Below are 24,774 nucleotides of genomic sequence, written 5' to 3' on the forward strand. Positions count from 1 at the left end.
ACCAATGTTTGTCATGTCTTGGAACTGAATTATCCTGTTGTAAAGGAGAGCAGTGTGGCAACAAATTGGATTATGTGGGACTCTCGGTCCTAAAGTCTTGCAACGCCCAAGTAAAAGGACAGCTCTGAAAGAGATGGTACGGAGACCTTTTCCAGCTTCATTCCTTCGACGTGGCTTTGCGTAGTGGTTTGACCTAACCATTGCATTCACTTGTGGTAGTAAAATGTAAGATGTCATCCAACTTCTCCTTCAGTAAAACAATAAAAGGAGAAATTTTATTAAGAGAGTAAAACTTTAATATGACAATTAATAAAAAAATTGGATCTGTCCCGATAATAATAATCCGGTAAGTTATCATGCCGAGAAAATCGCAATAATTTTTACTCGAGAAAAAAGTATTCCTTTCATAAAGTGATTTCAAATGAATTTTAAATTAACTGGAAATGGTCATTTAATGGATTATTGCGAAATGAAGTTGGCTATTTATTGTAATTAAAAAGTTGGTAAAGTTTCCCCCTTTGTGCTGAAGATTTCGAAATTTTAAGTTGCTGAAAGGTCCATAACTACCCTGCTGATGCTCGGTATTATTCGTGTTAAATCGAATGGCGCAAATAAACGAAATAAGCCTCAATAAAATGTTAGGTACGTTTTTTATTTGCCCAAGTTTTTCTCGTTTATTGATTTATTTTCATAAGTGCAATAAAATATGCTGCTATACGGGACACTTTCTGGTTTCCTCCTCACTAATACTTTATAATCAAAGAAATAGAGGAAATGCCAGCTAAATCTCCCCGAAGGACAAAGTTGAAACACCGATACGCCCTACAGGACCAATACATCTTAATATTACCAAACGAGAAAGTATGTTCTTCCAGTTAGCGCTGTCGCATCTAAACTTTGCAAGGGTAATTAGAACACAATGAATAATTTAGCTTCAGAGTTCATAAATACTAATTACCAGCACACTTGCTATGCTAGCGTTCTCTGTCGTCTGCATTGAAATATACAGTGTCTGTGCATTTCCAGACACCGACGGCATTTCAGTTTACTGCGATCAATTTACTTGATTAAAATCTGCTAAATTTGAAGTCAAATAATTTTAGACAATCAGTTCCGAAATCATTCGACCAAATTTAATATAGTCTATTTTATTTATTCCAACGTTAGTGAGTTTATGGCCTCAATAATTGCTCACAAAATACAGCAATGAAATAAGAGTTGTCCGAAATAACCATCTGACATTTTCTCATTTCTCGTAACATTTTATCACTTTATTGTTACACAAGTGTCAGTGTAAACAATATGCTATAGGTAAGAAAATGATTTAATTATTTTCATTGTCTAATTTGCATATTCTAAATAGCACATCAAAGTGAAAGCAAGCTATAATATCTCAATTAAAATGTTTAGTTCACTCTTTCAATGGTGAAATTTTGGGATCGTATATAATCATTTATTTCAATATCAAGTGTGGCTTTAAAAATGAAACCATAAATTTGGTGTTGGTTATGAAACCGCAAAACATTAAAAATGTAATTCTGCGACTTCGTCGTAGAGCAAAAGGAGATAAAGTTGAGTAGTGAGGGTGACCTAGAACTTCTGTTAAGTTCTAAACGAGCCCAAGCGTGCTTTAAAAGAAGCAAAGAGTCGGGCAATAATTATCTGCTGAAGCCCTAAGACAGATACGTGTAGGTAAACACGAAACCGCAGAACGTGCTGCTTGTAACACCATTATAACTATGAGATATTTGCGTGACGCTTCCTGTGCTCTGGAGGGATGTAATGGGTGATATCAGCGTTTTAGCAACTAAAGCTATCTCGGTGAAGTGTAAACCCGGAGCTAACAGTTTGCGAGTGTTTAACAGCGAAGCCGATAAGATCGCGTTCACACAGTCAAATGGCCCATTGTCCCATCAGGTTTTAGATGATTACTGCTTCGGCTACACGAATAACGACTTAAGTCTTTCTTCAGCTTCCACAGACGTAAAAGCACAAGGCGAAATTATGCGAAAAGTTTCTTGTCAGGAGCGGTTACATTTCCTGGCAATTTCCACCAGCCAACATTTTTAACACCAATTAATTCACAAAGATAATGCCGGGGATCAGTTTACACATCTTTGTACAATTCGAATGTATAATTATTCATTCTGTACAAGACGCAGTCATTTAGGTAAGGGGTGAATTTAATTTAACACCAAAATACGACCTCACTCTTTGTGCTCTATTGAATGCAAATCGCGAATCGAGCGTTCCCAGTATACGAAAATGCCCTTTATTCGAATGTCTTTGATCGAACTGCACTTTAATTATCACAACAGTTCGAACTTGTACAAATTATAGGATTTGCCTGACGATTGTGTGCATTTTAATCGACTGGGGATCAACATTTGTTGTTGTTCGTTGATGCGTTTGTGAGCGGGAATGTGTAACACCTCGACAAAATGTAAAAACTAAATTAGACATATGTGTTAGATCACGTTACGAAGATACACATTCTGGCAACAAATTAATCGATTGATATTAAAGAATGTAACGTCAATTGCCCACTTGTTTTTTATTCTTATTCTTAGACAGTTACTTAATTTTGGACGAGTTTGTTTTCTCGAGATATCTTCCTCTGTTCAGGAGTTCTTCTTTAGGTTTATTAATAATAATAGTAGTTTATTTAACGAGTTCGTGTATAAATTGGGCTTTTTTGGCCAACCCCCATTTTTTAATTCTCTTTCTGAAAGACCTTCCTACTACCTAAACCATGAATAAAAAAAATTGGTACCTTACATAACAATTTTTTTTGAGAAAATGATAAATTTTACTTCAAAAATTTAATTTAATTGTTAATGTAAATATGTATTCTTTTGTATAAGTTTATTTAAAATAAGTCCTGACATTATTGAGCGCAGTGTACAACAAAGTGTCGGTGAGTGCCAAATGGTCGGCAGGGGACAATTTCAACATTTGCATTAAATGCTATTGTTAACCTTAGATGCCTATATGTTTTGGTTTGAGGTCAATTAAAATTTTTATTTTAAAAATTCAATTACATTTCTGAAGTAAAATTTGTCATTTTTTCAAAAAAATTGTTATGTAAGATATCATTTTTTTTTATTCGTCGTTTAGCTATTACGAAAGCCTATCAGAAAAAGAAGAAAAAAGTGAGGGTTGTCACTTAAAAAAATTATTAATGATGTCATAATTAGGAGATGAAAAGCTGTGAACATATGTAAAGTACTGAAGAATATGCACTTTTTAAAAACAAAGTTGACCTCTTCGAGGATTTTTCTCTCTGAAATTAATACTTACAGTTTTATCGAATTTATTCCGAACCTTACGAACGCACGCATGCCATCACGAAATTAAAGAAAATATAAGTTTTGAAAAACTAGTAAATTTCGATGAAATTTCACAATATGGTAAAGTCGTATTTGTAAAATGACACGTGACACATGTCTGCAGTTCTTCGAGCATTAACTAAATATTCTGAACCCATTGGTTGCGATGGTATTTTCATAAAGTACTGAAAGACTAATGGATCTTATACATAAAATATTTTATATGAAACCTCGATAAAACCTTGCAAGGTAATTTTATTTAAAACAATGTATGGCATTTTTCATTCAGAGTAGAGCTTTTATTCAAGCAGCCTATAATAATAAATTAAATCGAAATATTGATCGCAAACATTTTCACATAAAAACAATTAAAAAATAATTAATCATAAAATTGTAAAGCTGTCTTTAATTAATTTTTAATTGTCAATAGTACTTTAGACGTACATATTAACCTACTTTGTTGTGAACTAAGGGTTCGTTCGTTACTGATTGTGTGCATGTATTGCATGTATTACACAGAATATCTGTATAAAGTATTATGGACAACAAAAAGGGCAGTGCGTCTACTTTGTTAATATTTCACCCTACGGATGTTATACAAAAACAACTTACCTTTTGTACATATTATAAAAATTTGTTATCATATAAAATTACCATCAGATGTTTTTTTAAATTAGATAACTAGATTTTGAGGAAACTAAAAGAACCTGTGCAATTACGAGATGTATGAAATTTGATGTCGAGTGAAAATTTTTCATTTAAAATTTCCAGTTTGCTTGCAATAAGGGCGTCATTGTTTGTTGGAGTAAACTAGAAAATACCGCAATTTCAGCTTTGCAGTTAATTCTCCATTTCAGCTTTTCAGCTTCGTCTATATCGATCTTATGGTCCAGTAACCTATATCACCGCCTGCGTTCTACAAACAATAAATCGGCCATTGCTTCGTAAGGAATTCAGTAAATGTCAAGATTGTAATAGACTTCTAGTTCGGAGAATTTGTTCTACAATTGTTTTCGTTATCTTAATGATAATGATTGCTCGCCGAAGTTAAAAATATCAATACACAAATATATCACACAAATGTAGAACCAGCAATTCAAAATTTTTAATTTCAATATGGAATATCCTAATAATTAAGAAAAATGCATTTTTTAGAAAACAAATAGCTAAAAAATGAGATAATTAAAACAAATGGAGCCGTATCACAACTGAGATTCCTTCGGGAAATTTTAACTTGATTGTGTCGCCGTTTATTCACATATGAAAGACACATTTTTTACTCGGGTAAAACAGCCTAGGGGAAGGCCTTTCAGAAGTGATTTATTTTTCATACATCTTAAAATGAATTTGCTTTTGAAAACAATTATTAAATAAACATTGGAGCGTTTTTCAATAAATTGATGATATTTTGTTAAGAAATGAAATTGTATTTTATTGTAAACATATTTATAACGACACTTTAAGTAAATACTATTGTTGCTCTATAAAAGCCTTTACACATGATTTGAACACAATGAAATAATCACTACAGGTTTCGTTTCTTTGTACCTAGTATAAAGTTTACAGAAATCGATTGCGCAAACTTGGGAATCTGGAACGTCAAAATAAGCTGAAAGGTAAATACAATATATCTCAAATAAATGCTTCCCTAAAGAGCAATAGCCCTTGAAATGTCCACTTCAGCAGGAATTTCCGGAATCTGAGTAACTTAAAAATTACTTGGTTAAATCTATTCGTTGGAGATTTTTCAATTTTTCAATTTTCTTTTTTTCACTGAAGTACTTACATTTTTGTTTTGGATTTCGAAAAACTTGCAGGTACATACTTACATATTTCCTACTGCAATAAAATTTTACAGCGACTACGTAGGAGGATGAGTTTTTTGGTTATCCACTCCTTTCTTTGTCCTTGATGCATGCACATATTTCAGACGTCATAACTTTTTCAATTACGAAGTTTAGCGTATAACTTATAGCAGTGTAAAATTTAATGCTTTCGGTTATCGCGGGGAAATTACTTTTATCAGATAATCGGTATACTCATATATGCACGAAATAAAATATTTCCGCTTCTTAACAATTCATACTTCGTGGCACCTGTGGGTAAAAATACGTTTTGAGTAAATTTCCAATTTAAAATATTTTCAACCAGATCAACACTGAAGCTTGTTATTACAATTTAATTCAATTGGTATTCAATATAGACCAATTCTGATGTTTTCAATTTTAAAGCACTCAAAACAACTTCAATAAATTCCAATTTGTACTCTGTTACCGTTGTCATGTTATGTCAGAGAAGTGGTGGTAATTTGCTGTACTATACAATAACTCGATTGTTATGTGTGAATGTATGTTTAGATATATCGGCACATTATATAAAAGAAGCACAGCACTTCACAGATTCAAAAACTATAAAAAGAATTTAAGTTCGACGAACACAATATATGCTTTACCATTATTCACCTCATGTGTGCATAGTATATTCTGCACGATGCTATTTCGTGTAACAGCCCGAGTGTCTAGATTTGACAAACAGAATTTAAATTTACACGTAAAACGAGCAGAAATGTAAATATTTCATAGCGAATGCTCTACAAACAGCGTAGGTAGAATAATTTATAGTTACGTAAGATTTTCGCTAGTTTTCATAAATTTAAGTAAAAAGCACATATATTTTCTTGTATTTCTTTAATACTACGTATGCCAAAAATTGTTCCCAAGTTGATAATTAATTTCAATCATTATAAAGCGTAGAAATATTAGTAGATATCTTCATTTTCTTTTTTTTTTTCTTTGATAACATCGCTTACATTGGAAATGAATTTAATATATGTACCTAATACACGCACGCGGCAAAAAATCATTGAAACGCATTCCATCAAAGTAGTTAACCTTATGTCTTTGGCATTTCCAAAGCTTGAAACTTGTCTCATCGACTGTAACAAATCTTTGACGTAACCCATTCGGATCTTGGTAGGTGATTTTACCGTAATTCACTTAGTGATGACTAAATTTGCTTTAGAGATCAGTTGCCCAATGGGCTTCCGATCTGATGTTAACATAACCGATATCCACCGGGCAGCCACAGTTTTTAAGCTCAATTAATTGTGCAGTATGTACTTCAATATTTTGCTGTAAATTTTATTATGTCTCGAGTCGTAGAAAACTTTATCATGGAGCACACCAATATTTTTAAGTAAGTATCAAAACAGTTCTGGGGTGTCCGATGGCAAGTGTTTGTACACAAGATTATCCTTCTGGATTGATTTAGGTCGCAAACCATTTTATAGATATGTTTTATTACCTCTCTGATTTCGATCCATTTTTAAAGACAGGTTTTATTGAATTAAGCGATTGGTCGCTTAATTGTTAAACGCAAAAAGAAGCGTCAACCAAACTTCAATTTTCTTGCTTTTAATAAATGATAGTTCGTTGATAAAGAGTTTTTTATTTATTAACAGGGACAATTTGAGATGACTTTTTTTAACTCTTCCTCGATTCTGTTATAATATAGTATATTAAAGAACGAGTTTTATAAGGGTTGATTTGGCGCACGAGTCCCAAGTGTAGAAAACGACCCGTAGGGGAGTTTTGTATGGGACGAGTGCGCCAATGTCCTTATAAAACGCGTTTTTTATGTTATTTTTTAGAATTTGCACCCTTGTTTTAATTTTTAAATAAAAAAATTAAATTTTCAAATTCTAGGGAATTTTGTATTAATTGGTAATTCAAGGTAACGGATGCAACTACATCTGCAACATATGTTAAAAAGTAGAGTTTGAACTTTAATTTTGGAAGTTTTTTGGTGTAAATAACAATAATACACTGAAATATTGATAAAAATGTTCTTAGAGATCTATTAAACTACGAGTGCTTTAAGAGATAGCCATAAACGACTCCAAATTGAATACAATAATAGACCTATTAGAGACGCAGATTCTAAAAAGTATAATCCAAAACTTCAGTGCATTAGGACAATTTTACATTCTTATTGCAATTTAAAGAATTCCTGTTAATTAAGAGATTTAACAAACATACAATAGGTGTAACATTAATTAAACAGGAATATTGTATAAGTTTGTCGTCTACAAATCTATTTTTCACGTTTATACAATATACTTATACAGTATAATTCTTTGTACGAACGATTGTTGTACATATTTAATTATTGTTGCAACAGATCATTAACAAATTTAATCAATTACTATGTGATTAATTATATTTATATGTTAATAAATTTAACGTTATGTTGGAACACCTTTATTCAGTCACCAGAGTCTCAATTAATTTATTGCCGTTATCGTAATGGTTTCTCGTTGGTTAATGTGGATCCTCTCCTACTATCGTTTAGGCTTTGCATTTCCCCACGGATAACATAAAGTTTAATCGGTGTTAGGCACTAAATTTAATGAAATAATAATGTCAATCATAATTAATCGATACACTCTGCATTTTGTAATTTGTAAACGATTATCACTTGCAAACTTCCGGTTTATTTTTAAATAAAAAATTAAAATTATTAGCACAGCAAGTTTAGTGTTTAATTAGGACCTGTATTAATAAATTGTGTTAATTTGTTTTTAAGCGCTTATTTCGGTAAATTTAGAACTGAGTTGATTTATTTTTATGACAAGACGAAACGCTTGGTGTTTTGTCTCTTCTCGACGAATGTAACATACAGAAAGAACTTCAAAGTGAACTCGTGTTCACGACTGGTTGTCTTGATTGACATGTTTGTGTGTCGCTGATTTGCCCTGGAGCGCGGTTTTCCAAGACCGTAAATTATTAAAACAACCTGCGCTCTAGAGATTGATAAATGAATATGGGACCCCCATAAACAAACGTTCTTTATCTTGTGTTTGGATGTCTGATATCTCCCGGGACTGACTGACGTCTTCGGTCATTGCGGATTACAAATTTGCTTTATGGACTATTAAATAAACGAGAACATGTTTAATACTTTTATTTTATTGTCTACAGGATCCTGCGGATCAGCGCTCGGCATGGAGTCAGGAGTTATCAAGGATTCTGCAATAACCGCAAGTTCGGCTTATGACTCGAGCAGCGTTGGTCCTCAACACGGAAGGTAAATAATGTTACAGCTACCGGAAGTTTTAATTTCCTCATAAATTGAAAAGTAGTCATACAAAACTTGTTAAATTAGAAAAAACTTTGCAATAACAGAGCTCAAAAGCGATTCGCTTCAAAAATTTAATTCCATCAGATCGCTGCCAATTTTGAATTTCAGCCAATGAGAAGCAAATTACAGCACCTGCCCAATTATCGAATATTGCACTAGTGCAATTGTCGAATATTATACTAATGCATTTGAGCTGCTGTGAATTAAATAATGTATTTTCGTCATAACTTTAATTTTTCTGTGAGTCTAATTCATACTGTCGATAATGAATGATAATAAATAATCAATAATTTGCCACGCGCTCGGGATATTGGTACTGACTATTTTCTTCGAAAAATTTAAGCCAATCAAAAAGCTGTAATATTTAATTTTTAGCCAATAGCGATCGAATTACAGCGATAATTTGCACTAGTGCAATTATCGATAATTTGCGCTAGAGCAAAACTGTTGTTGTTGTTGTCAATAGATACCAACTCAGTGCAAACGTCATGTCATGATTTATGTGACCAGTAGTCTTTGGACAAAATAGGACCCGACAAGTCGGCCAGTACAACTTTGCGTAATACCCCGCTCACATTTAAACACGATTCAGCTGGTTGGCTTTAAATAATAGGCGAACCAGCTGAATCGTGTGTATGTGTGAGAGAGCTATTACGCAAAGTTGTACTGGTCGACTTGTCGGTACTATTTTGTCCTAAGACTGCTCATGACCGTCAACGACCCCATAAAAATTGACAGAAAAACCAATTTTTAAACAGAGTATTACGTTTATTTCTAAATTTTTCTCAGGAAATAGTCTGCCAAAATATCCTTTCGTGCATGTCAAATTGTCTCATTATTTCCTCTCGTGCGCTTTGCGCACTCGAGAAAATTAAATTATCGACAAGTTGATATGCACTCGGAATATTACTAGTGAAAATGTACTTATCATCGACAGCAATTGTATGAAAACACATTAGTGATACCGCAAGATCAAATATACCGGGTGTCCGAGCGAAAATTTTGATGGATTTCTCTCTGGTGTTTCGTTTGTAACATTATAAATGTTAGGATGAGTCAGCCTATAGGGGTACATAATGTAGTATAGTTGTCACGTCATTATCAGTTATCACGCTCTAAGCCGCCCTCGGCCACCTCCATTTCAATATTTTAAATGACACCCTACATTTAATGACGCATTGTAAGAGGGTATATTTTTTGAATGTCTGTGTAAAAAACATGATAGGTTACAGAGGAAAGTTTTTGAGATATTTGACTTTGCAATTTAAAAAATTAAATCGTCTTATTGATTAAGAATGAAATGTTCAATGTGTTCTTGAAATAATAGCACAGCCGCTTCTCGAACTCAGTTTGAACATTTTGGAACATTTCTGGTTTATTTTTTAAATTTTAAGATTTTTAAAAATTTAATTAAAATCGATAAATTGCTCAAAGGTAATTTTAATATTTCTGAAATATCGAGACTGCGAAAGAAACTAGAGCCTATTAGGGACAGATCTGGAGAGTAATGTGGATGAGGCAGACTTCCGAGTCTTATTCCTTTAGGTTCCGCACGGTCGTTCTAGCCACATGCGGCCGTGAACCAAGATTGAATATTTTTATGAAGATTTTCTTCAACTGTTGTCTTCAAACGGTCGTTGAGGGACTGACAACCACAACGTAACTGATCTTCAACATTTTCACCTCGTGAACGACAGTGAACTACGCGTTCTGGTATAATTAATTTATCACCAAGTCCAATGTTAATGTTTCGGATTGCTGTTACTGCGGACCGGCCCAATTTGAAGATGTTTAACACTAGTGATCCGAAATCGCGTTTTGTTGGTAGCATTTAAAGTGTCAAAAAAAATTAATAAATGAAGTTATTTTGTTCAACGGTGATTTGTTCACGAGACGCAAGATTACGACGAGTATAATGATATGTATGAGTAAAGAAGAAACGCAACAAGAAATCAGTCATTATTTTCTGACTGACCTAATGTCTCAAAAGCTTTTCATTTTTGGCATTTTTTGCAGAAAGGTAGGTACTAAAAAGATATCCTCTTTCAAAGTCCATCATTAAAGATATAGTGTATCATTTAACATTATGAAGTGGATTTGGCTGGCCACAGTAGAAAGCAGAATAGTGACGTGCAAACTAAGTTACGTAGAAATGAGTTATGAACTGATTCACATGCAAATATTTTGAATTTGTAACTTTTAAAAACACCAGATATGAACGCAGCCGAAGTTTTCAAACGGACACCGAATGTCATTTTCACAAAAATTTTGAATCAGTTAATCATTGGAAGTGTTCTTTTATCATCATCTTTTACATAATCTACTTTTACCAACTTGAAACGAAACTGTTGGAAATTTTTAATTTCGGTTAGTCAGTGTTTTTGTTAGCTTTTATGAGAGCGTTGCAACGGCTCTGCATGGATTCAATAGACTTCTTCACAATATTAAATTCGATCTTCTATTCTTAAGTTCTGGCGATGTTTGTAATTCTTATTTCGTCACTCAGCAAATTTGGCAATCGCAATGTCCTTTCGAGAACTCTTATATTCAAGAAATGACTTACTTCAAAGGTCCAAGGGTCTAACGACACGACAGATGCAATCAAAAAAGTTTAAAGAATACCAACGAACTGTTGTTCTCCACACAAGAATTTTGCCTTGACTATGTCTTACTCTTAGTTTTGTAATTATATTGTTAGCGCCCGACGCAAAAAGACAAGCCGGAATTTAAGTTACAAGTCAACAGTCTTTTTCCCGTCCACCACACGATCCCCTCCTCGGTTGTCTTCGGATCTCCTCGTGACCCTCCGGTACGATGGAGTGCTGCTCCGGGATTTCCCACGAAAGATCCTCCGTTCGCCCAATAGGGGATCGACAATATTTTTGGGTCATTGGACAATGGATCAAGACTTTGTTATCTCTGAAAATAACACTATCTTGCTAATGCACTGACTATCAAAAATGTCCAAAGTATAGTATTGTAATCGGTAATAACAGAAGTGGTAAGATCGTTTACAAGAACAACCAATTCTTAATGACCACAAAAAGTGTATAATTTCGACGCTGCAACTATACAGGGTTATTCACCGTAGAGTTCCCGCGAAAATGTAATGTTATGCAACACAAAATACAGTTTAAAACAGGGTCTAGATTTCATTTTAAAACCACCAACGTCGCAGTTTCCTCGATAATTACTATCGGCAACACTGTTTTGAGGTTAAGTGTTTATTAAGTGTCTTGTTTTTCTGGGCATGTGTAAGTAAAAATAATAAGAATCAATAAATAAATAAATAAATGAAACGTGCTGCTAATAAAACATTATGAACGGAATTCAAAGCAATTTTATTTTGAATCAAATAAATGTCATAATTTATAGTTACTAACATAGTATGAAAAAATATCTACCTAAGGTTTTTTAAATTTTACCAACCTAAAGCAACAGGTGGTGGTTTTTTGATTTTTAAATGAAACTACATACTTTGATTTCTTATTTGTAAAACGTTAAAGAGAGAATGAGAACGAATTTTACAAATTTGGATGAATAGTTTGTTGTAACGATTTGCAACAATGTTCGTGTTGGAAAATATGAATGCAAAGATATGATTACTGAGACAAATGATAAATACAGAGTACCTGTATTCATTAACGTTATTATATTGATTTTGTGATCATCATTATTTAATAAAGATAAAATTAGGAAAAATGTAATTTGGATGAAATGATTGTAATAACTCAACGAGATATTTCGTTTGTCTCTAATTCATTTTTATTATGTCGTGACAATACAAACGAAACCTGAAATTCAACACACTTTAAATAATTCTTTAAAAGTCCTTTAAAGGATTATTTTCTCCAGTTATGAAGAGAAAATTAAAATTTGCCTTATAATTATCAGACGCTGAAACATATTTTCGACTTACAATGAAAATGAAACTTTATAAATTGTATTTAAAATTGTTTCCCTATGTAATGCTATATGCACAAGGTGATTAAATTAATGAATACTTAACGAAGTTCTTAAAAGTTGAAAACTAATTAAAAAGTCTGAGCGAAATCTGAATAATTTAGGAAATATCTGTCGTGCAACAACCGGCTCAGATTTTCATTTAGCTGCCGTTGAAAAAATAACGCATTTTCGTTGAAACATGACAGCGTATCGGCATAAAAACCAAAAACTGTACAGGTCGATAACTGACAAATGATGGTTGGTGCTTTATAGAACCGATATCACCTGCCATCAAAGAGCAAAATTCCGAAAGACTGCGTGGCTCTCGCGAACAGGTACACCGTAAAATGTCAAAACGTTGATGGAGATCGGCTGGAATAACATTCCGTTAAAAGCATTTCCGGATCAACGACGACTTCGGCGTCGCTGGTTGGAAACTGCCAGTCGATATGGTCGCTATTCAATTTCCTAGAATATAAATTTTGTCGCGTCACGTTAAAACGATGGACCGTTCATGATCAACATATGTAAACGCAATAAATTTACAACGCAGCCTTGTGGTTATCACCCGTGTGCGTTAACTATCCTATGGGACCATGCCCGATTTTGATAAATTAAACCCAATTTAACGATTATCAAATTTTAATGCACTGCAACAATAAAGCGAACGTCCAGCATATTGCAGCCTAATGGACGGCCGATAATTTAACTAGGAGATTCCCAATTTTCCCTTTATACCCGACTATGCAGAATAATCACCTTGTCCCAAAAGTTCCCTTCTAAGCCCTTAAAATCGTCTTTAAATGTTATGGGGCTCTACAGAGTTAGGCCGGTTAGGATGGCTGATTTGTTTGGTGTGCTCGATTAGGATCTCTGTTATTAGAAACACAAAAGTCGTTAATTAAAACTAAGTTTGCCATAAATACACAAATTGCCCCACGCCGCTCATGTTAACCGTGTATTGTTTGAAAATACAGAGGGCATTCATTCTGTCTACAAAATACTGCTTTGAATTACCTATCTACATCCGATTCTCTGTAAGTTTCTTACAATTGCAACGTCGATTGCACAAGTTGTATGTGGTTTCGTAGCTAAAATAATCTTTCCTTTGATCATTTTATTTTTTATAATAATAGAGTCGCTTTATGTACGAGTAAGTTTTCTAACGAATAATTAAGTACAAAGCTGTTCCTTTTGTTGTGATTTCAATGTTTCTATACAAAGTCTATCCGCAGGTTTTTTAGTCTCGTTGTATAAAAATGGCGTTTGTTGGCCGCGATTTTAAATTAAAATTCTACGAAAGCATGTGCTTTTGCAAAACGCGAACAAAGCTAAAGCCGAAGCATTATTTAAATAATTTCGTATACATTTTTTTTCAACCAAACAATAAGATTTAGTTTTTCAATTAATCTCAAAATACATAATACGCACTGTTCACGTCACATGAAACTTTGTTTTTACGGCGGCTGTGCGACGGTGAATTTTTCCCACATACTATGCGGAAAAGTAAATAATCCTTGTTTTTAAACTTTAGAAACGTAATTTTAAATTAATGAAGCTCAGTGTCAGGAGAACAATATGTATACATTTTGAATTCAATTAGTTTTAGAAAATAAAATCTAAAAGAAATCAAAACAGCAGCGCCATTTATCTGTCGGTGCGTTCCATTAAAATTCGAAAAGTAGTAATTGTTTTTAACATTTTAAATTAAAAAACGTCGGCCAAAAAGTATTATACATACCTTGTGTGTAAAACATTTTGCAGCGCGAAGTTTAATTTGAAACACAACGCGCTGCAAAATGTAACTTCCCACACTCGATTGTAAATAGCTGTTACGCCCTTGGACGAATAAAGGCTCTCCTTCGTTGGGCCTCAAACTTCGTCCGCCGGCGTAAATTTAATCTTTCGGCCCTATATACGTAAATAACTATTTCAAAGGGAACTGAGCATTACAACTTGACCAATACTATTGGATGATTCAAAATGATTGTGGATAAGTATGGCAACTATGTAGGAAAATTTATGTGGCAACTGTGTGGGTAGGATAGAGCTGACATTTCTTTAACACTCCATAGTCGCGCAATTTTGAAAATTGTCAAATCAACGTATAAAAAAAATCAAATGCACGCTTATGCAATGTGATACAAATGTCAACTGTACCGTATTCAAACATTTGCCACATAAATTGTCGTACATAGTTTCCATGCTTATCCACAATCATTTTTAATCACCCAATAGTTTTGTGCATTTTTAAATGCGCAGTAGGTACTCTTCCGGACACAGAATCTTGGCCAACATTTTTTAGACATTTCTAAAAAAATGATGTTAACCATTCATTAGTGTCATTAATAAATGACAATTATTAAAAATCACTTTAAAGTTTTTTCTTGTGACGTTAAAAAGCAGGGAAACGGCATTATCGAGTCAAAAGTTGCGTTATATTCAATAAAGACCAGTTCACACATATTTGTCATTTGAATGTCAGTTGTGGCCAATATTCCGTTTCCGGAATAGTACATAGCTGATTAAAGTGAGGTTATAATTTCACTTATTGTTTCGTATCTATTTTTTGTTCAGAATCGAACAGAATCGAACAGAATCGACCGTTAAATTGTAATTTATGACCATTTACCATGTTCTTGAGCCATCGATTTTTAAATTTGAAAACAGGGTGGCAGTGCTGTTCCAATTTTATCTAGAAATTTCCACAAAAAGTAAACTGTTTAATACGAAAATGATAATAACTTAATAACTCACAACATTGAATTTCGATATTATAATGTCAGCAAAGTAATTTTGATAGGAACAAAATAAAATAATATATTTGAAATTGTTCCTAAAGGGGTGCTTTAGTTTAGTTTATTTTATTGAGTGGCAGACTTGTAGAGCGCAATCTCGCCACATTAAATTTTTATGGACTTATGTCAAAAACAAGGTTTATTTCAACTGATCAGTTACAATTGAGCAATTGAAAGAAAGGATCAGGGATCAATAATAATTATTATTGTCCGGCGAAACTACCAAGGGTCAGATTGAAAATTTGTTCTGATTGTTTATTGCTATTGGAAGGTGATATTTTAATTGAAAAATTCCCTTTTTTACGGTCCGTGATTTTTGAATCGGTCAAGAAGCGTTAAAAAAGTATACCATAGCGGTTCATTTTTGCACGCATTTTGCGTTAAAAAAAGTGCCGTAGCGTGTCATTTTTTAACTCAATTATAAAATTTTTCATTCATAATTAGTATTTTTTTAACGAATTCGTATGTAAATTGGGATTTTTTTTGGCATGAGTAGGCCAACGGGTTCACACAGGAGAAAATTTTAAAATTTTGAGTGTCGAAAATATTGTTATCTAAACTTACGGGCGCCAAAAAACTTTTGTATGCAACTCGTTAGTAAAGTATCTTTTTTTTACTCGCTTCGCTCGAGCGGCAAATTTTCCTTCTCGTAAAAAAAAGTATTACTTTACTCACTTGTTACATAAATAACTATTTTTGGACGTTCTTTTAATGTGTTGTTTTACTCTGTTAATATGAAAACTTACAGAGTGTCTATAAAAGAATATATATCAAGAGTCCTGTGGAACTGGAATATATTTGAAAATAAAAAAATGTTTGGTTCTAAATTTTAGGTTAGCTGTCAACATGCTCCAATTACGCTTTAAAAAAGCACAACAATTGACGATTTAAAACGCCTTCCTAGCACAGGATTTCATTTGAACGCGCGATATTTTACCATTTATTTTGGGATAATTGTTGCTTCCAATTACCGTAAACGTTTGTAAACTTTGCCGAAATCGAAAAGTTATTTTGACGTTTCTTTGACATTTTCGCGAAAAATCTGCCTACCAGTGTCGTCGTGTTTGGCAATAAAGCTGATAAATTATCCATTCTTACGAATGTAAAATGAAGAATTTTATAAATTTTCTCCATTGTCTTATTTGTTAACATTATGTATGCCTATTTCCAGCCGTTTTGGCGTAATTGCTATTTTTTGAATAAAATATTCTTTTTGTTATCAAGCAATTGTTTTAATTGAATTTTTATTCAAAAATCGCGTTGCAATAAATAGTCGATATGTAACAACAGATTAAAAAAAAAGCACATGAGTTTTTTATTATCATGATTATTCATTTGCAAAACTGAATTATTTATACATATATGTATTTTTTTTTCATAAGTGATGGTAACTGTTAAAAAAAAAAGTTAAAAAAAAGCGAAATAACGAAATTATTATCCAATATTTAACCGACCCCACTGTCGTATTTCACGGGTTGTTTGTTTTGAGCGTGTCCATGCTGTCAGATGTGGTGTCAAAATCAGCAAGACAGCAAGGAAGATGGTCGTTTGGTAAAAGTAAACATTTGTAAATGTAAACTGTAATCGCTTGCTAGTTACGTTTCGATAATTTTTGTTATATTTAGCGAATATCTGTCTCCGGTGCCAGTGAAAACGAAATGCATCGTACGGTGCACAGCTCAAAGAATTGATACAGTTCGCGGCAAACTCTATGGAGATCTAATAGCATTAGTTTCCGGCGAAAACTGTATGATTTCTACATAATGCTCTGGTTCTGATGAAAACTATCTGGCTACATAGGTAAAATTTCTGAGTCCCTAGAGGAAGAATTATAAATTATTATTGTAGGTTAGGTGTATAAATACTGGTGTGATAGAGTTTGTCGATGCGATGAAATCACCAGTTTGACAATGGGAGATATCGAAGATTTGGGCTCTGCTATCTTAGTAAAAGTTCAGGATACTAATAATTACAAATCGCGATCATTTATCATTTTGAGAAAGTTTTACCTGGGAATTTACTGAAAGTACATCGAATTCTTTAAATGGTCTTGTGGACTTTACTAATATGTATTATGAAAAATTCAAATACCAATAATGTTACAAGGAAAGTAAAAATTATTGCCTTAAAATTTGAAAATTATAATAGTAATGTAAGTAACTACAGGAAAAAAATAAATGAGTTCATGTTCGATTTTTTTGTGCGATCCGCTTGAAGATAAAATAGTATATACCTACTCGTATATATCATTCAAAGTGGAAGGTTTTTTGTGCCTCGCCTAGTTGGCGACGTCAACTGCGTTTCGGTCTTCAATCTCTGGGCTAACCACAAAAAGACTCACTCCTACTGTTAATGATATAATATACTATATTTTAACAGTTATCTTGAATGGCAATAAAAGACTGAGAACAGTACCAAAAACATAATGTGACTAAAAACTTGCGGTATGCACTAGTTTTAGTTCGAGCCCTAATAACGTGTATGTTCTCCACGGGCATTGAATACAGCCTGACACCGTCGAGGCATGCTTCGAACAACACTTCTTAGTGCATCCTGCGGAAGATTTTGCCATGCTTCTTCGATAAGTGCCTCAGCCAGCTCTTGTAAAGTTAAAAGTGCAGCAGGACGCTTCCTAATTCGCCTTTCAAGTATATCCCAGACGTGCTCAATCGGATTGAGGTGTGGGCTCATGGCCGGCCACTCCATCATCTGAATTTCCTGGTCTTGTAGAAAGTTCAATGTTAAATTTTGCAGTGTGAACTCTGCAGTTGTCCTGTTGCAGGATAAAATCATCACCAAAATTGTTTGCAAATGGCACAACATGTTCGTGAAGAATGGTTTCAACGTAAATTTGTGCGTTGAGACGTTGAGGAACCACATACAACTCGGTACGCCTGTCTATACTGACCCCACCCCATACCATTATCGAACAGCCTCTGTTTCTGTCCACTTCCTGTGTGGTGGCTGCAGTGTATCTCTCACCAGGACGTCTGTATACTCGTACACGTCCATCGCAACGAGTAAGACAAAACCGCGACTCATCGGTAAAGAGCACAGACCTCCAATGTCGTAACTGCCAGCGTATATGTTCGCTAGCAAACCTTAGATGGGCAACTTTGTGATCCCGTTGTAGATGAAGGGCACGCACAGGTCTATGTGGTGTCAGATTAGCTTCCCCTAGTCGACTTCTGACTGTTTGATCAGAAATATCTACGCCGGTCGCATTACGCAGAAGGTTTTGTAGCTCTCGAGCAGTTGCTGTACGCCGGCGAAGGGAAAATGTAACAATATACCCGTCGTTCTGGTGGGTTTCTTTTGCGGCCTTGTCCAACCCTCCTGGAGTAGCTACCCGTTATTTGGTACCTATGCCAAAGTCTGCAGATAACAGATGGGTTCGTGTAAGACCGTTTGCAACAAAACGCATTGAACGCCCATCCTCAAGAAGAGCGACAGCCCTTGCAAGTTCTACTTCACTCAGTGAACGCATTTTGAAATTTGTAAATTAGAATTAGTAGAAATTGACAGTTTCTGTTATCGGAGTACACTTTGAAGCATTTTCTAATTTGTCAGATAATTCAGCGACACTTTGTTATTATGACTTTTTTTACATTTTGGCTTCCACAAAGAACGTTTGTAGAAGAAAAATAGAAACTTTGCTTACTGTTTGCTATTGAATGTCTAAAGAATAACCCACCATAATAAAACACTAAGGGCCTGTTTATAGAAAGAGAACTAAATATTTAATTCGAATTAAATTTTAATGCGCGATTAACCCATCAATCTGTGTTGCGGCGTTGTACCGCAGGAAAAGAATTGTTGATTTTTAAATATTTAATAACTTCCAAACAATAACATTAACAAAGTATAAGTAAATGATTGTATAAAAATGGTTATGTCTGTTTGAATTTGTTTGACTGATCTGATGTATCTGTCGTATCTGTTGGATGCGTGTCGCTTTTTAAGAGAGGGTGGTGGGGTGCGGTCCTCCCTGGTCAGGTACCTAAACTAACGGTACAGGTCGGTCCTGTACATTCCTGCCCCCCTTTGAACGGTCCTGTTCAAAATCTTCGGTCGGAAAGGGACATATCCTGTTCGTGGCTCTCGTCACAATTCCTGTGGATGTTTTGATGGTTGCTGTTCGTATCAGTCCATCTGGTCCAGGGTGTACCTCGAGAATGACACCCATACGCCAGCACAGGGGATGAAGATTTTCTTCCTTTAGGAGGATGGGAGTTCCTGCTTGTAGAACTTCTTGTGATCGTTGACGCCACTTGTTTCGTTGTTGGAGTGTGTTCAGATGTTCCTTGCTCCACCGTTTCCAAAAATGTTGAGTCACCTGTTGAACTCTTTGCCATCGTGAGAGGAGATTTTCCTTAATTAATGTTAAATCTGGTTCACTGTTTGATGTGAGTCTGCGTCCTATTAGGAAGTGTCCAGGGGTTAACGGGGAAAAGTCGTTTGGGTCACTGGATAATGGGGTTATAGGTCTGGAGTTTATACACGCTTCGATTTGTACCAATACTGTTAGCATTTCTTCATATGTAAACAGTGCATTGCCTACAACCCTTTTTAAATGAAATTTAATTGCCTTAATGCCGGCTTCCCAAAAACCTCCGCGGTGTGGAGAACGAGCAGGTATAAAATGCCATTGTATGTTCTGTTGCTTTAAAGACTGGATGATTTCGTTTTGAAAGTTTGCTGATGTAAATAATTTTGTTAATTCCCGGTTTGCTGCGGTAAAATATGTTGCGTTATCTGAATGAATTGAGGAGACCTTTCCTCGTCTAGCCATGAAGCGTTTTAAAGCAGCTAAAAATGCCTCACATGTGGCATCTGTAACTATCTCAATATGAACGGCTTTTGTTGCAAAACATTTGAAAAGAGCAATATAAGATTTTGTTGTTTTTTTGCTTCTGCGGTTACCCTCTTTTATTAAAATGGGACCTGCATAGTCCACGCCGCAGTGTGAAAATGGCATCGACGGTGTTACCCGTATTGAAGGTAAATTTCCCATTAACTGATCTGTTGTTTGAGAATTTACTTTAAAACAGGTATGGCACTTGTATATTAAGTTTCGCACAACTGACCTGGCTGATAATGGCCAATATTTTTCGCGAATTGCCGTAATTGTGGCTGATGGCCCTGCGTGTAGTTCTTTTTCATGTTGATCTAAAATTATTAATTTTGTTATATGATGTTTAGATGGTAAAACGATTGGGAATTTTTGGTCATAATTTATGTGTGCATTAATTAATCGACCACCAACACGAATTATGCCGTTATTGTCTAAAAATGGATTTAGATTTAACAGTTTGCTGGACCTTTTTACTGGCTGGTTTTTCGTTAATTCTTTCAGTTCTGATTCAAATTCTTGTTTTTGTACAAGTTTGATTATCATGTTAGCAGCATTATTTAATTCAGCGACGGTTAGTGTTTTATCAGTTTGTTTTAAGTCATTTTTGGATGAACAATTTTGTATAAATCTCAGGCAATATGCAAGAATTCTTTGTGTTTTTGCAAAAGAAGAGTATTTTGTTAGGAATGGAAGTTCTAATTTAACCGATACCGCTAGAACTTTGTTGTTGGTACGTTTCTCTGAATCATTTGTTTTCGTTTCATCAGGTAGTGAGTTTGGCCACTCGGTTTTGTGATTTGACAGAAAGGATGGGCCATGAAACCAAAAGTGATTGTCGATTAAATTTTCTGGAAGCACACCTCTCGAAACTAGGTCCGCGGGATTGTTTTTCGAACCAATATGATGCCAATTGTCGACTTCAGTTAGGCGTTGAATTTCCGCTACCCGATTTGCTACGAATATTTTCCAAGTATTTGGCGATGAGTTAAGCCATGATAAAACGATAGATGAATCGGTCCAAAGAAAGACTGATTTAAATTCTAGATTTAATGTTGACAAAATTTTGTTAACCATTCGCGCTAGAAGTACTGCCGCGCACAGTTCTAGCCGCGGTAAAGTTATGATTTTCAGCGGGGCCACTCGTGATCGAGAACATAAAAGTTCGGTATTGTATGTATTGTTTGTTTCATCGCATGTTCTTATGTATATGCATGCACCATAGGCGGCCATTGAAGAATCACAAAACCCATGCAATTCAACTTGATTTTGTGCATTTGATATTATTTTTCGGGGTATTTGCAATGTATTTAGCATGTGCAGCTGATCTGACAACTTCATCCATTTTTCACGTATATGAATTGGGAGAGGATCATCCCAATCAAGCTTAAGTGCCCACATTTCTTGAATGAGAATTTTTGCTTTTACAATGACAGGTGAAAGTAATCCTAAGATGTCATAAATTTGAGCAATGGTTGAAAGTACGGACCCTTTTGTCGGACATTCTTTGAAATTTGCATTTACGGTATATTTCAGAGTATCGTTTTTACAGTTCCAGACTAATCCTAAGGTTTTAACTTCATGTTTATGATCAAGCTTAACTGTAGAATTTGCACCTGTTTCATGAGCAGGTAAAATTTCTGAATAATTCGAGGCCCACTTTTGTAGTTGGAATCCTCCTTTACTTAATGCGCTGATTAGCTGATTTCGTAGTTCGATTGAATTTGAAATTGTGTTAGTTCCTGTCAACAAATCATCTACGTAAAAATCTTTTAGAATTACTGGACTGGCTAACGGAAAATTGTGTTGTTCGTCTATGGCTAATTGTTGCAGACACTTAGTTGCTAGATACGGCGCTGATGCCGTTCCATAAGTAACAGTTTTCAGTTCATAAATGTTGACAGATTTCCTTACATCATCACGCCAAAAAATGCGTTGAAATGCGGTGTCGCGTGGATCAACCCAGATCTGGCGATACATCTTGACAATATCGCACGAAAAAGCAACTTGATGAGTTCGAAATCTGGTAATAATTGAAAACAGATCCTGTTGGACTGTGGGTCCAACCATCAACATATCATTAAGACTGATTCCGGTGGTAGTTTTGGCGGATCCGTCAAAAACTACTCTGACCCTTGTGGTGGAGCTTGATTCTTTAATTACCGCATGATGCGGAAGAAAATATTGATTGGCATGACTGTTGTCCTCTGGCACATATGGTGAAACTAACATCATGTGTTCTAAATGCAAATATTCATTCATGAAAGTTGTGTAATCGCGTTTTAACGTTGGATTTTGATGAAGCCGTTTTTCAACTGAATAAAACCGCTTGAGGGCCATTTTATTTGATGGTCCCATGAGTAACACGTCACCCTTGAATGGTAATCGAACAACAAAACGACCATCGCTACCTCTCCTGACCGTTTCTGCGAAGTGTTTTTCGCAGGCAAATTCGTCTGCTGATAACGGTGGTTGATTGTCGGTTTGCTCTTCGAGTTGCCAAAATTTTGTCAATTGATTAGAAAGTTCGACGTCTGGGTTTTTATTGGAGGTAAAGCCGACAAAGTGTTTGCCGCTGTTATTTTGACCATTTATGATTTTGCCTGTGACGACCCATCCTAAAAGGGTGCGTCGTAAATAAATCTGTTTGTTGAGAATGTCGATTGCTTGGGAAAAACCTATTATCCTCCAGAAAAATTCTGCACCAATTAACAAATCGATTTTATCGCATTCATTAAAATAAGGATCTGCGAGATCAATGTTATCGGGAATGTTCAAATTGGCTCGCGAGTATGTTTGATTTGGAAATTGTTCTGTAATTTTTGGTAATATTAGGCAGTGCATTTTTAACGCAAACGAGTTGTAACATGACTTTATGGAAACATTTGCTGAATATTTCACGCGAGTTTCTATTTCACCTACACCTGATATAGGAAGATTGATATGATTGGTTTTAAGCGAAAGTTTTTTACACATATTGCTCGTTAATATGTTACTTTGAGACCCGCAGTCTAAAACTGCTCTACAATGATGATAGTTACCGGCGGAATCTGCTATTTTAACAATTGCTGTGGCCAGCAAGACAGTTGTTTTGTTCGAAATTGATAAGGTTAAATTGTCGTTAGCTGACGTGGATTCTGAAAGATGAAGTAGAGTGTTGTGTTTTTGTTGACATTCTCGACAGGTATTGACTGACTTACAAGCAGATACAGTGTGATTTAATTTGAAGCAATTTCTGCATGCTTTTAAATTGTTTATGGTTTTGATTCTGTCTGATGTGGATAAGTTGAGAAATTCTGGACATTTAAAGACCATATGTGACTCTGATTTGCAATGTATGCATGATTTATTGATGACTGTTTGAACAATTTGATGTTTTGACTGATTAGTTTGCTTGTTGTAGTTTGTTTTTTGTTTCTCATTGTGTTGACTTGATTTGTCGTTTTTGGACATACACTCTAAAAGTTCGCACCGTTTTCCCAAAAACTCAAGTAAATCCTTTAATTTTGGAATGTCTGTGTTTAATTTGGTTTGCCATTCTTTTCTCGAAGTGTAGTCTAATTTTTCGCAAATTAGAGGGACAATTAGGCAATCCCAATGATCTACCGCTTGTTTTTGTACCCTTAATGCTTCTATGTTAGTTGTGATGTCATTTAACAGTTTTCTAAGCGATACATGATTTGCTTTGGAAATAACTGGACTATTGATGATTGCTAGAACGTGCTCTTGCGCAATTAATCGTATGTTATTATACCGTTTTATTAATAACTCGTATGCTGCATTATAATTATCTGTCGAAATTGTGAGAGATTCAATTGTCGCTGAAGCTTCCCCTTTTAAACACGATTTTAAATAGTGAAACTTCTGGCAGTTATTTAAATTTGCATTGTTATTAATTAATGAATTAAACGTGTCATAAAACGGCAACCATTCAGTGTAAGACCCAGAAAATTGTGGTAAATTTAGGACTGGTAATTTGACGGCTAATTCTGGTGACGATTGATTGTTACCACCGCTGTTATTATGAGAATTAGACGCACTGGGAGATTTAACTTTGCTGGTCAAGTTTTTAATTTTAGCTACTGTATTGTGATACTGAATCTCTACTTCTTCCCGAGTGTTATCGTCCTCCTCGAACTCGAACTGTTCAATTTCATCCTGATACTGTTCAAATTCCTTAAACGCGTTTTCTAAATGTGGTATTCGACTTTCTAATTGACATAAATCGTCACCGTCTTTAAAGGATTTGACAAAACTTTCAATTCTCGTAATTTTTGATTTAACAGTGGTTCGTTTCCTTTTCCAACCCGGGAGATCGATGGTCATTTTGAATTTGATTGATTAGGTACAAATTACGCGAAGAAATGCAACGTTGTAGTGATACAAATTTAGCATGCACGGAAAATGTAGGAAGGTTTGATGGAATTGACAGACTCACGTTTTGATGCTCTGTGATGCGATGGCGATTGACGACACGACAGTGGTGCTTGGATTCTTGAATGTAATTATAATGTTTATTGTTGAAGTTGATGCTGAATGTTGATGCTTCTGAAGATGAATCACGGATTCGACTTCCTCGTTGGCTGATCACGGATCGCACTTTTTTGATTGTCTGGATCACGGATCCGACTTTCTTCAATTTGTTGACACTGGATCACGGATCCGGCTCGATTGGACCAAAATGTTGCGGCGTTGTACCGCAGGAAAAGAA

General features: G+C 34.8%; 1 protein-coding gene across 2 annotated transcripts in view; it reads left to right on the forward strand.

The window, feature by feature from the left end:
• Ddr (discoidin domain-containing receptor 2) overlaps window positions 1-24,774 on the forward strand; it is a 233,873-nt gene that overhangs the window by 88,228 nt on the left and 120,871 nt on the right. For both annotated transcript variants that reach the window (XM_069061943.1, XM_069061952.1), the window contains exon 3: window positions 8,309-8,414. In XM_069061943.1, coding sequence (XP_068918044.1) covers window positions 8,309-8,414 — 106 coding nt within the window. The remainder of the gene's footprint in view (window positions 1-8,308; window positions 8,415-24,774) is intronic.

This window comes from Tenebrio molitor, chromosome 1, assembly GCF_963966145.1.
Source record: "Tenebrio molitor chromosome 1, icTenMoli1.1, whole genome shotgun sequence".
NCBI classification, from domain to species: domain Eukaryota; kingdom Metazoa; phylum Arthropoda; class Insecta; order Coleoptera; family Tenebrionidae; genus Tenebrio; species Tenebrio molitor.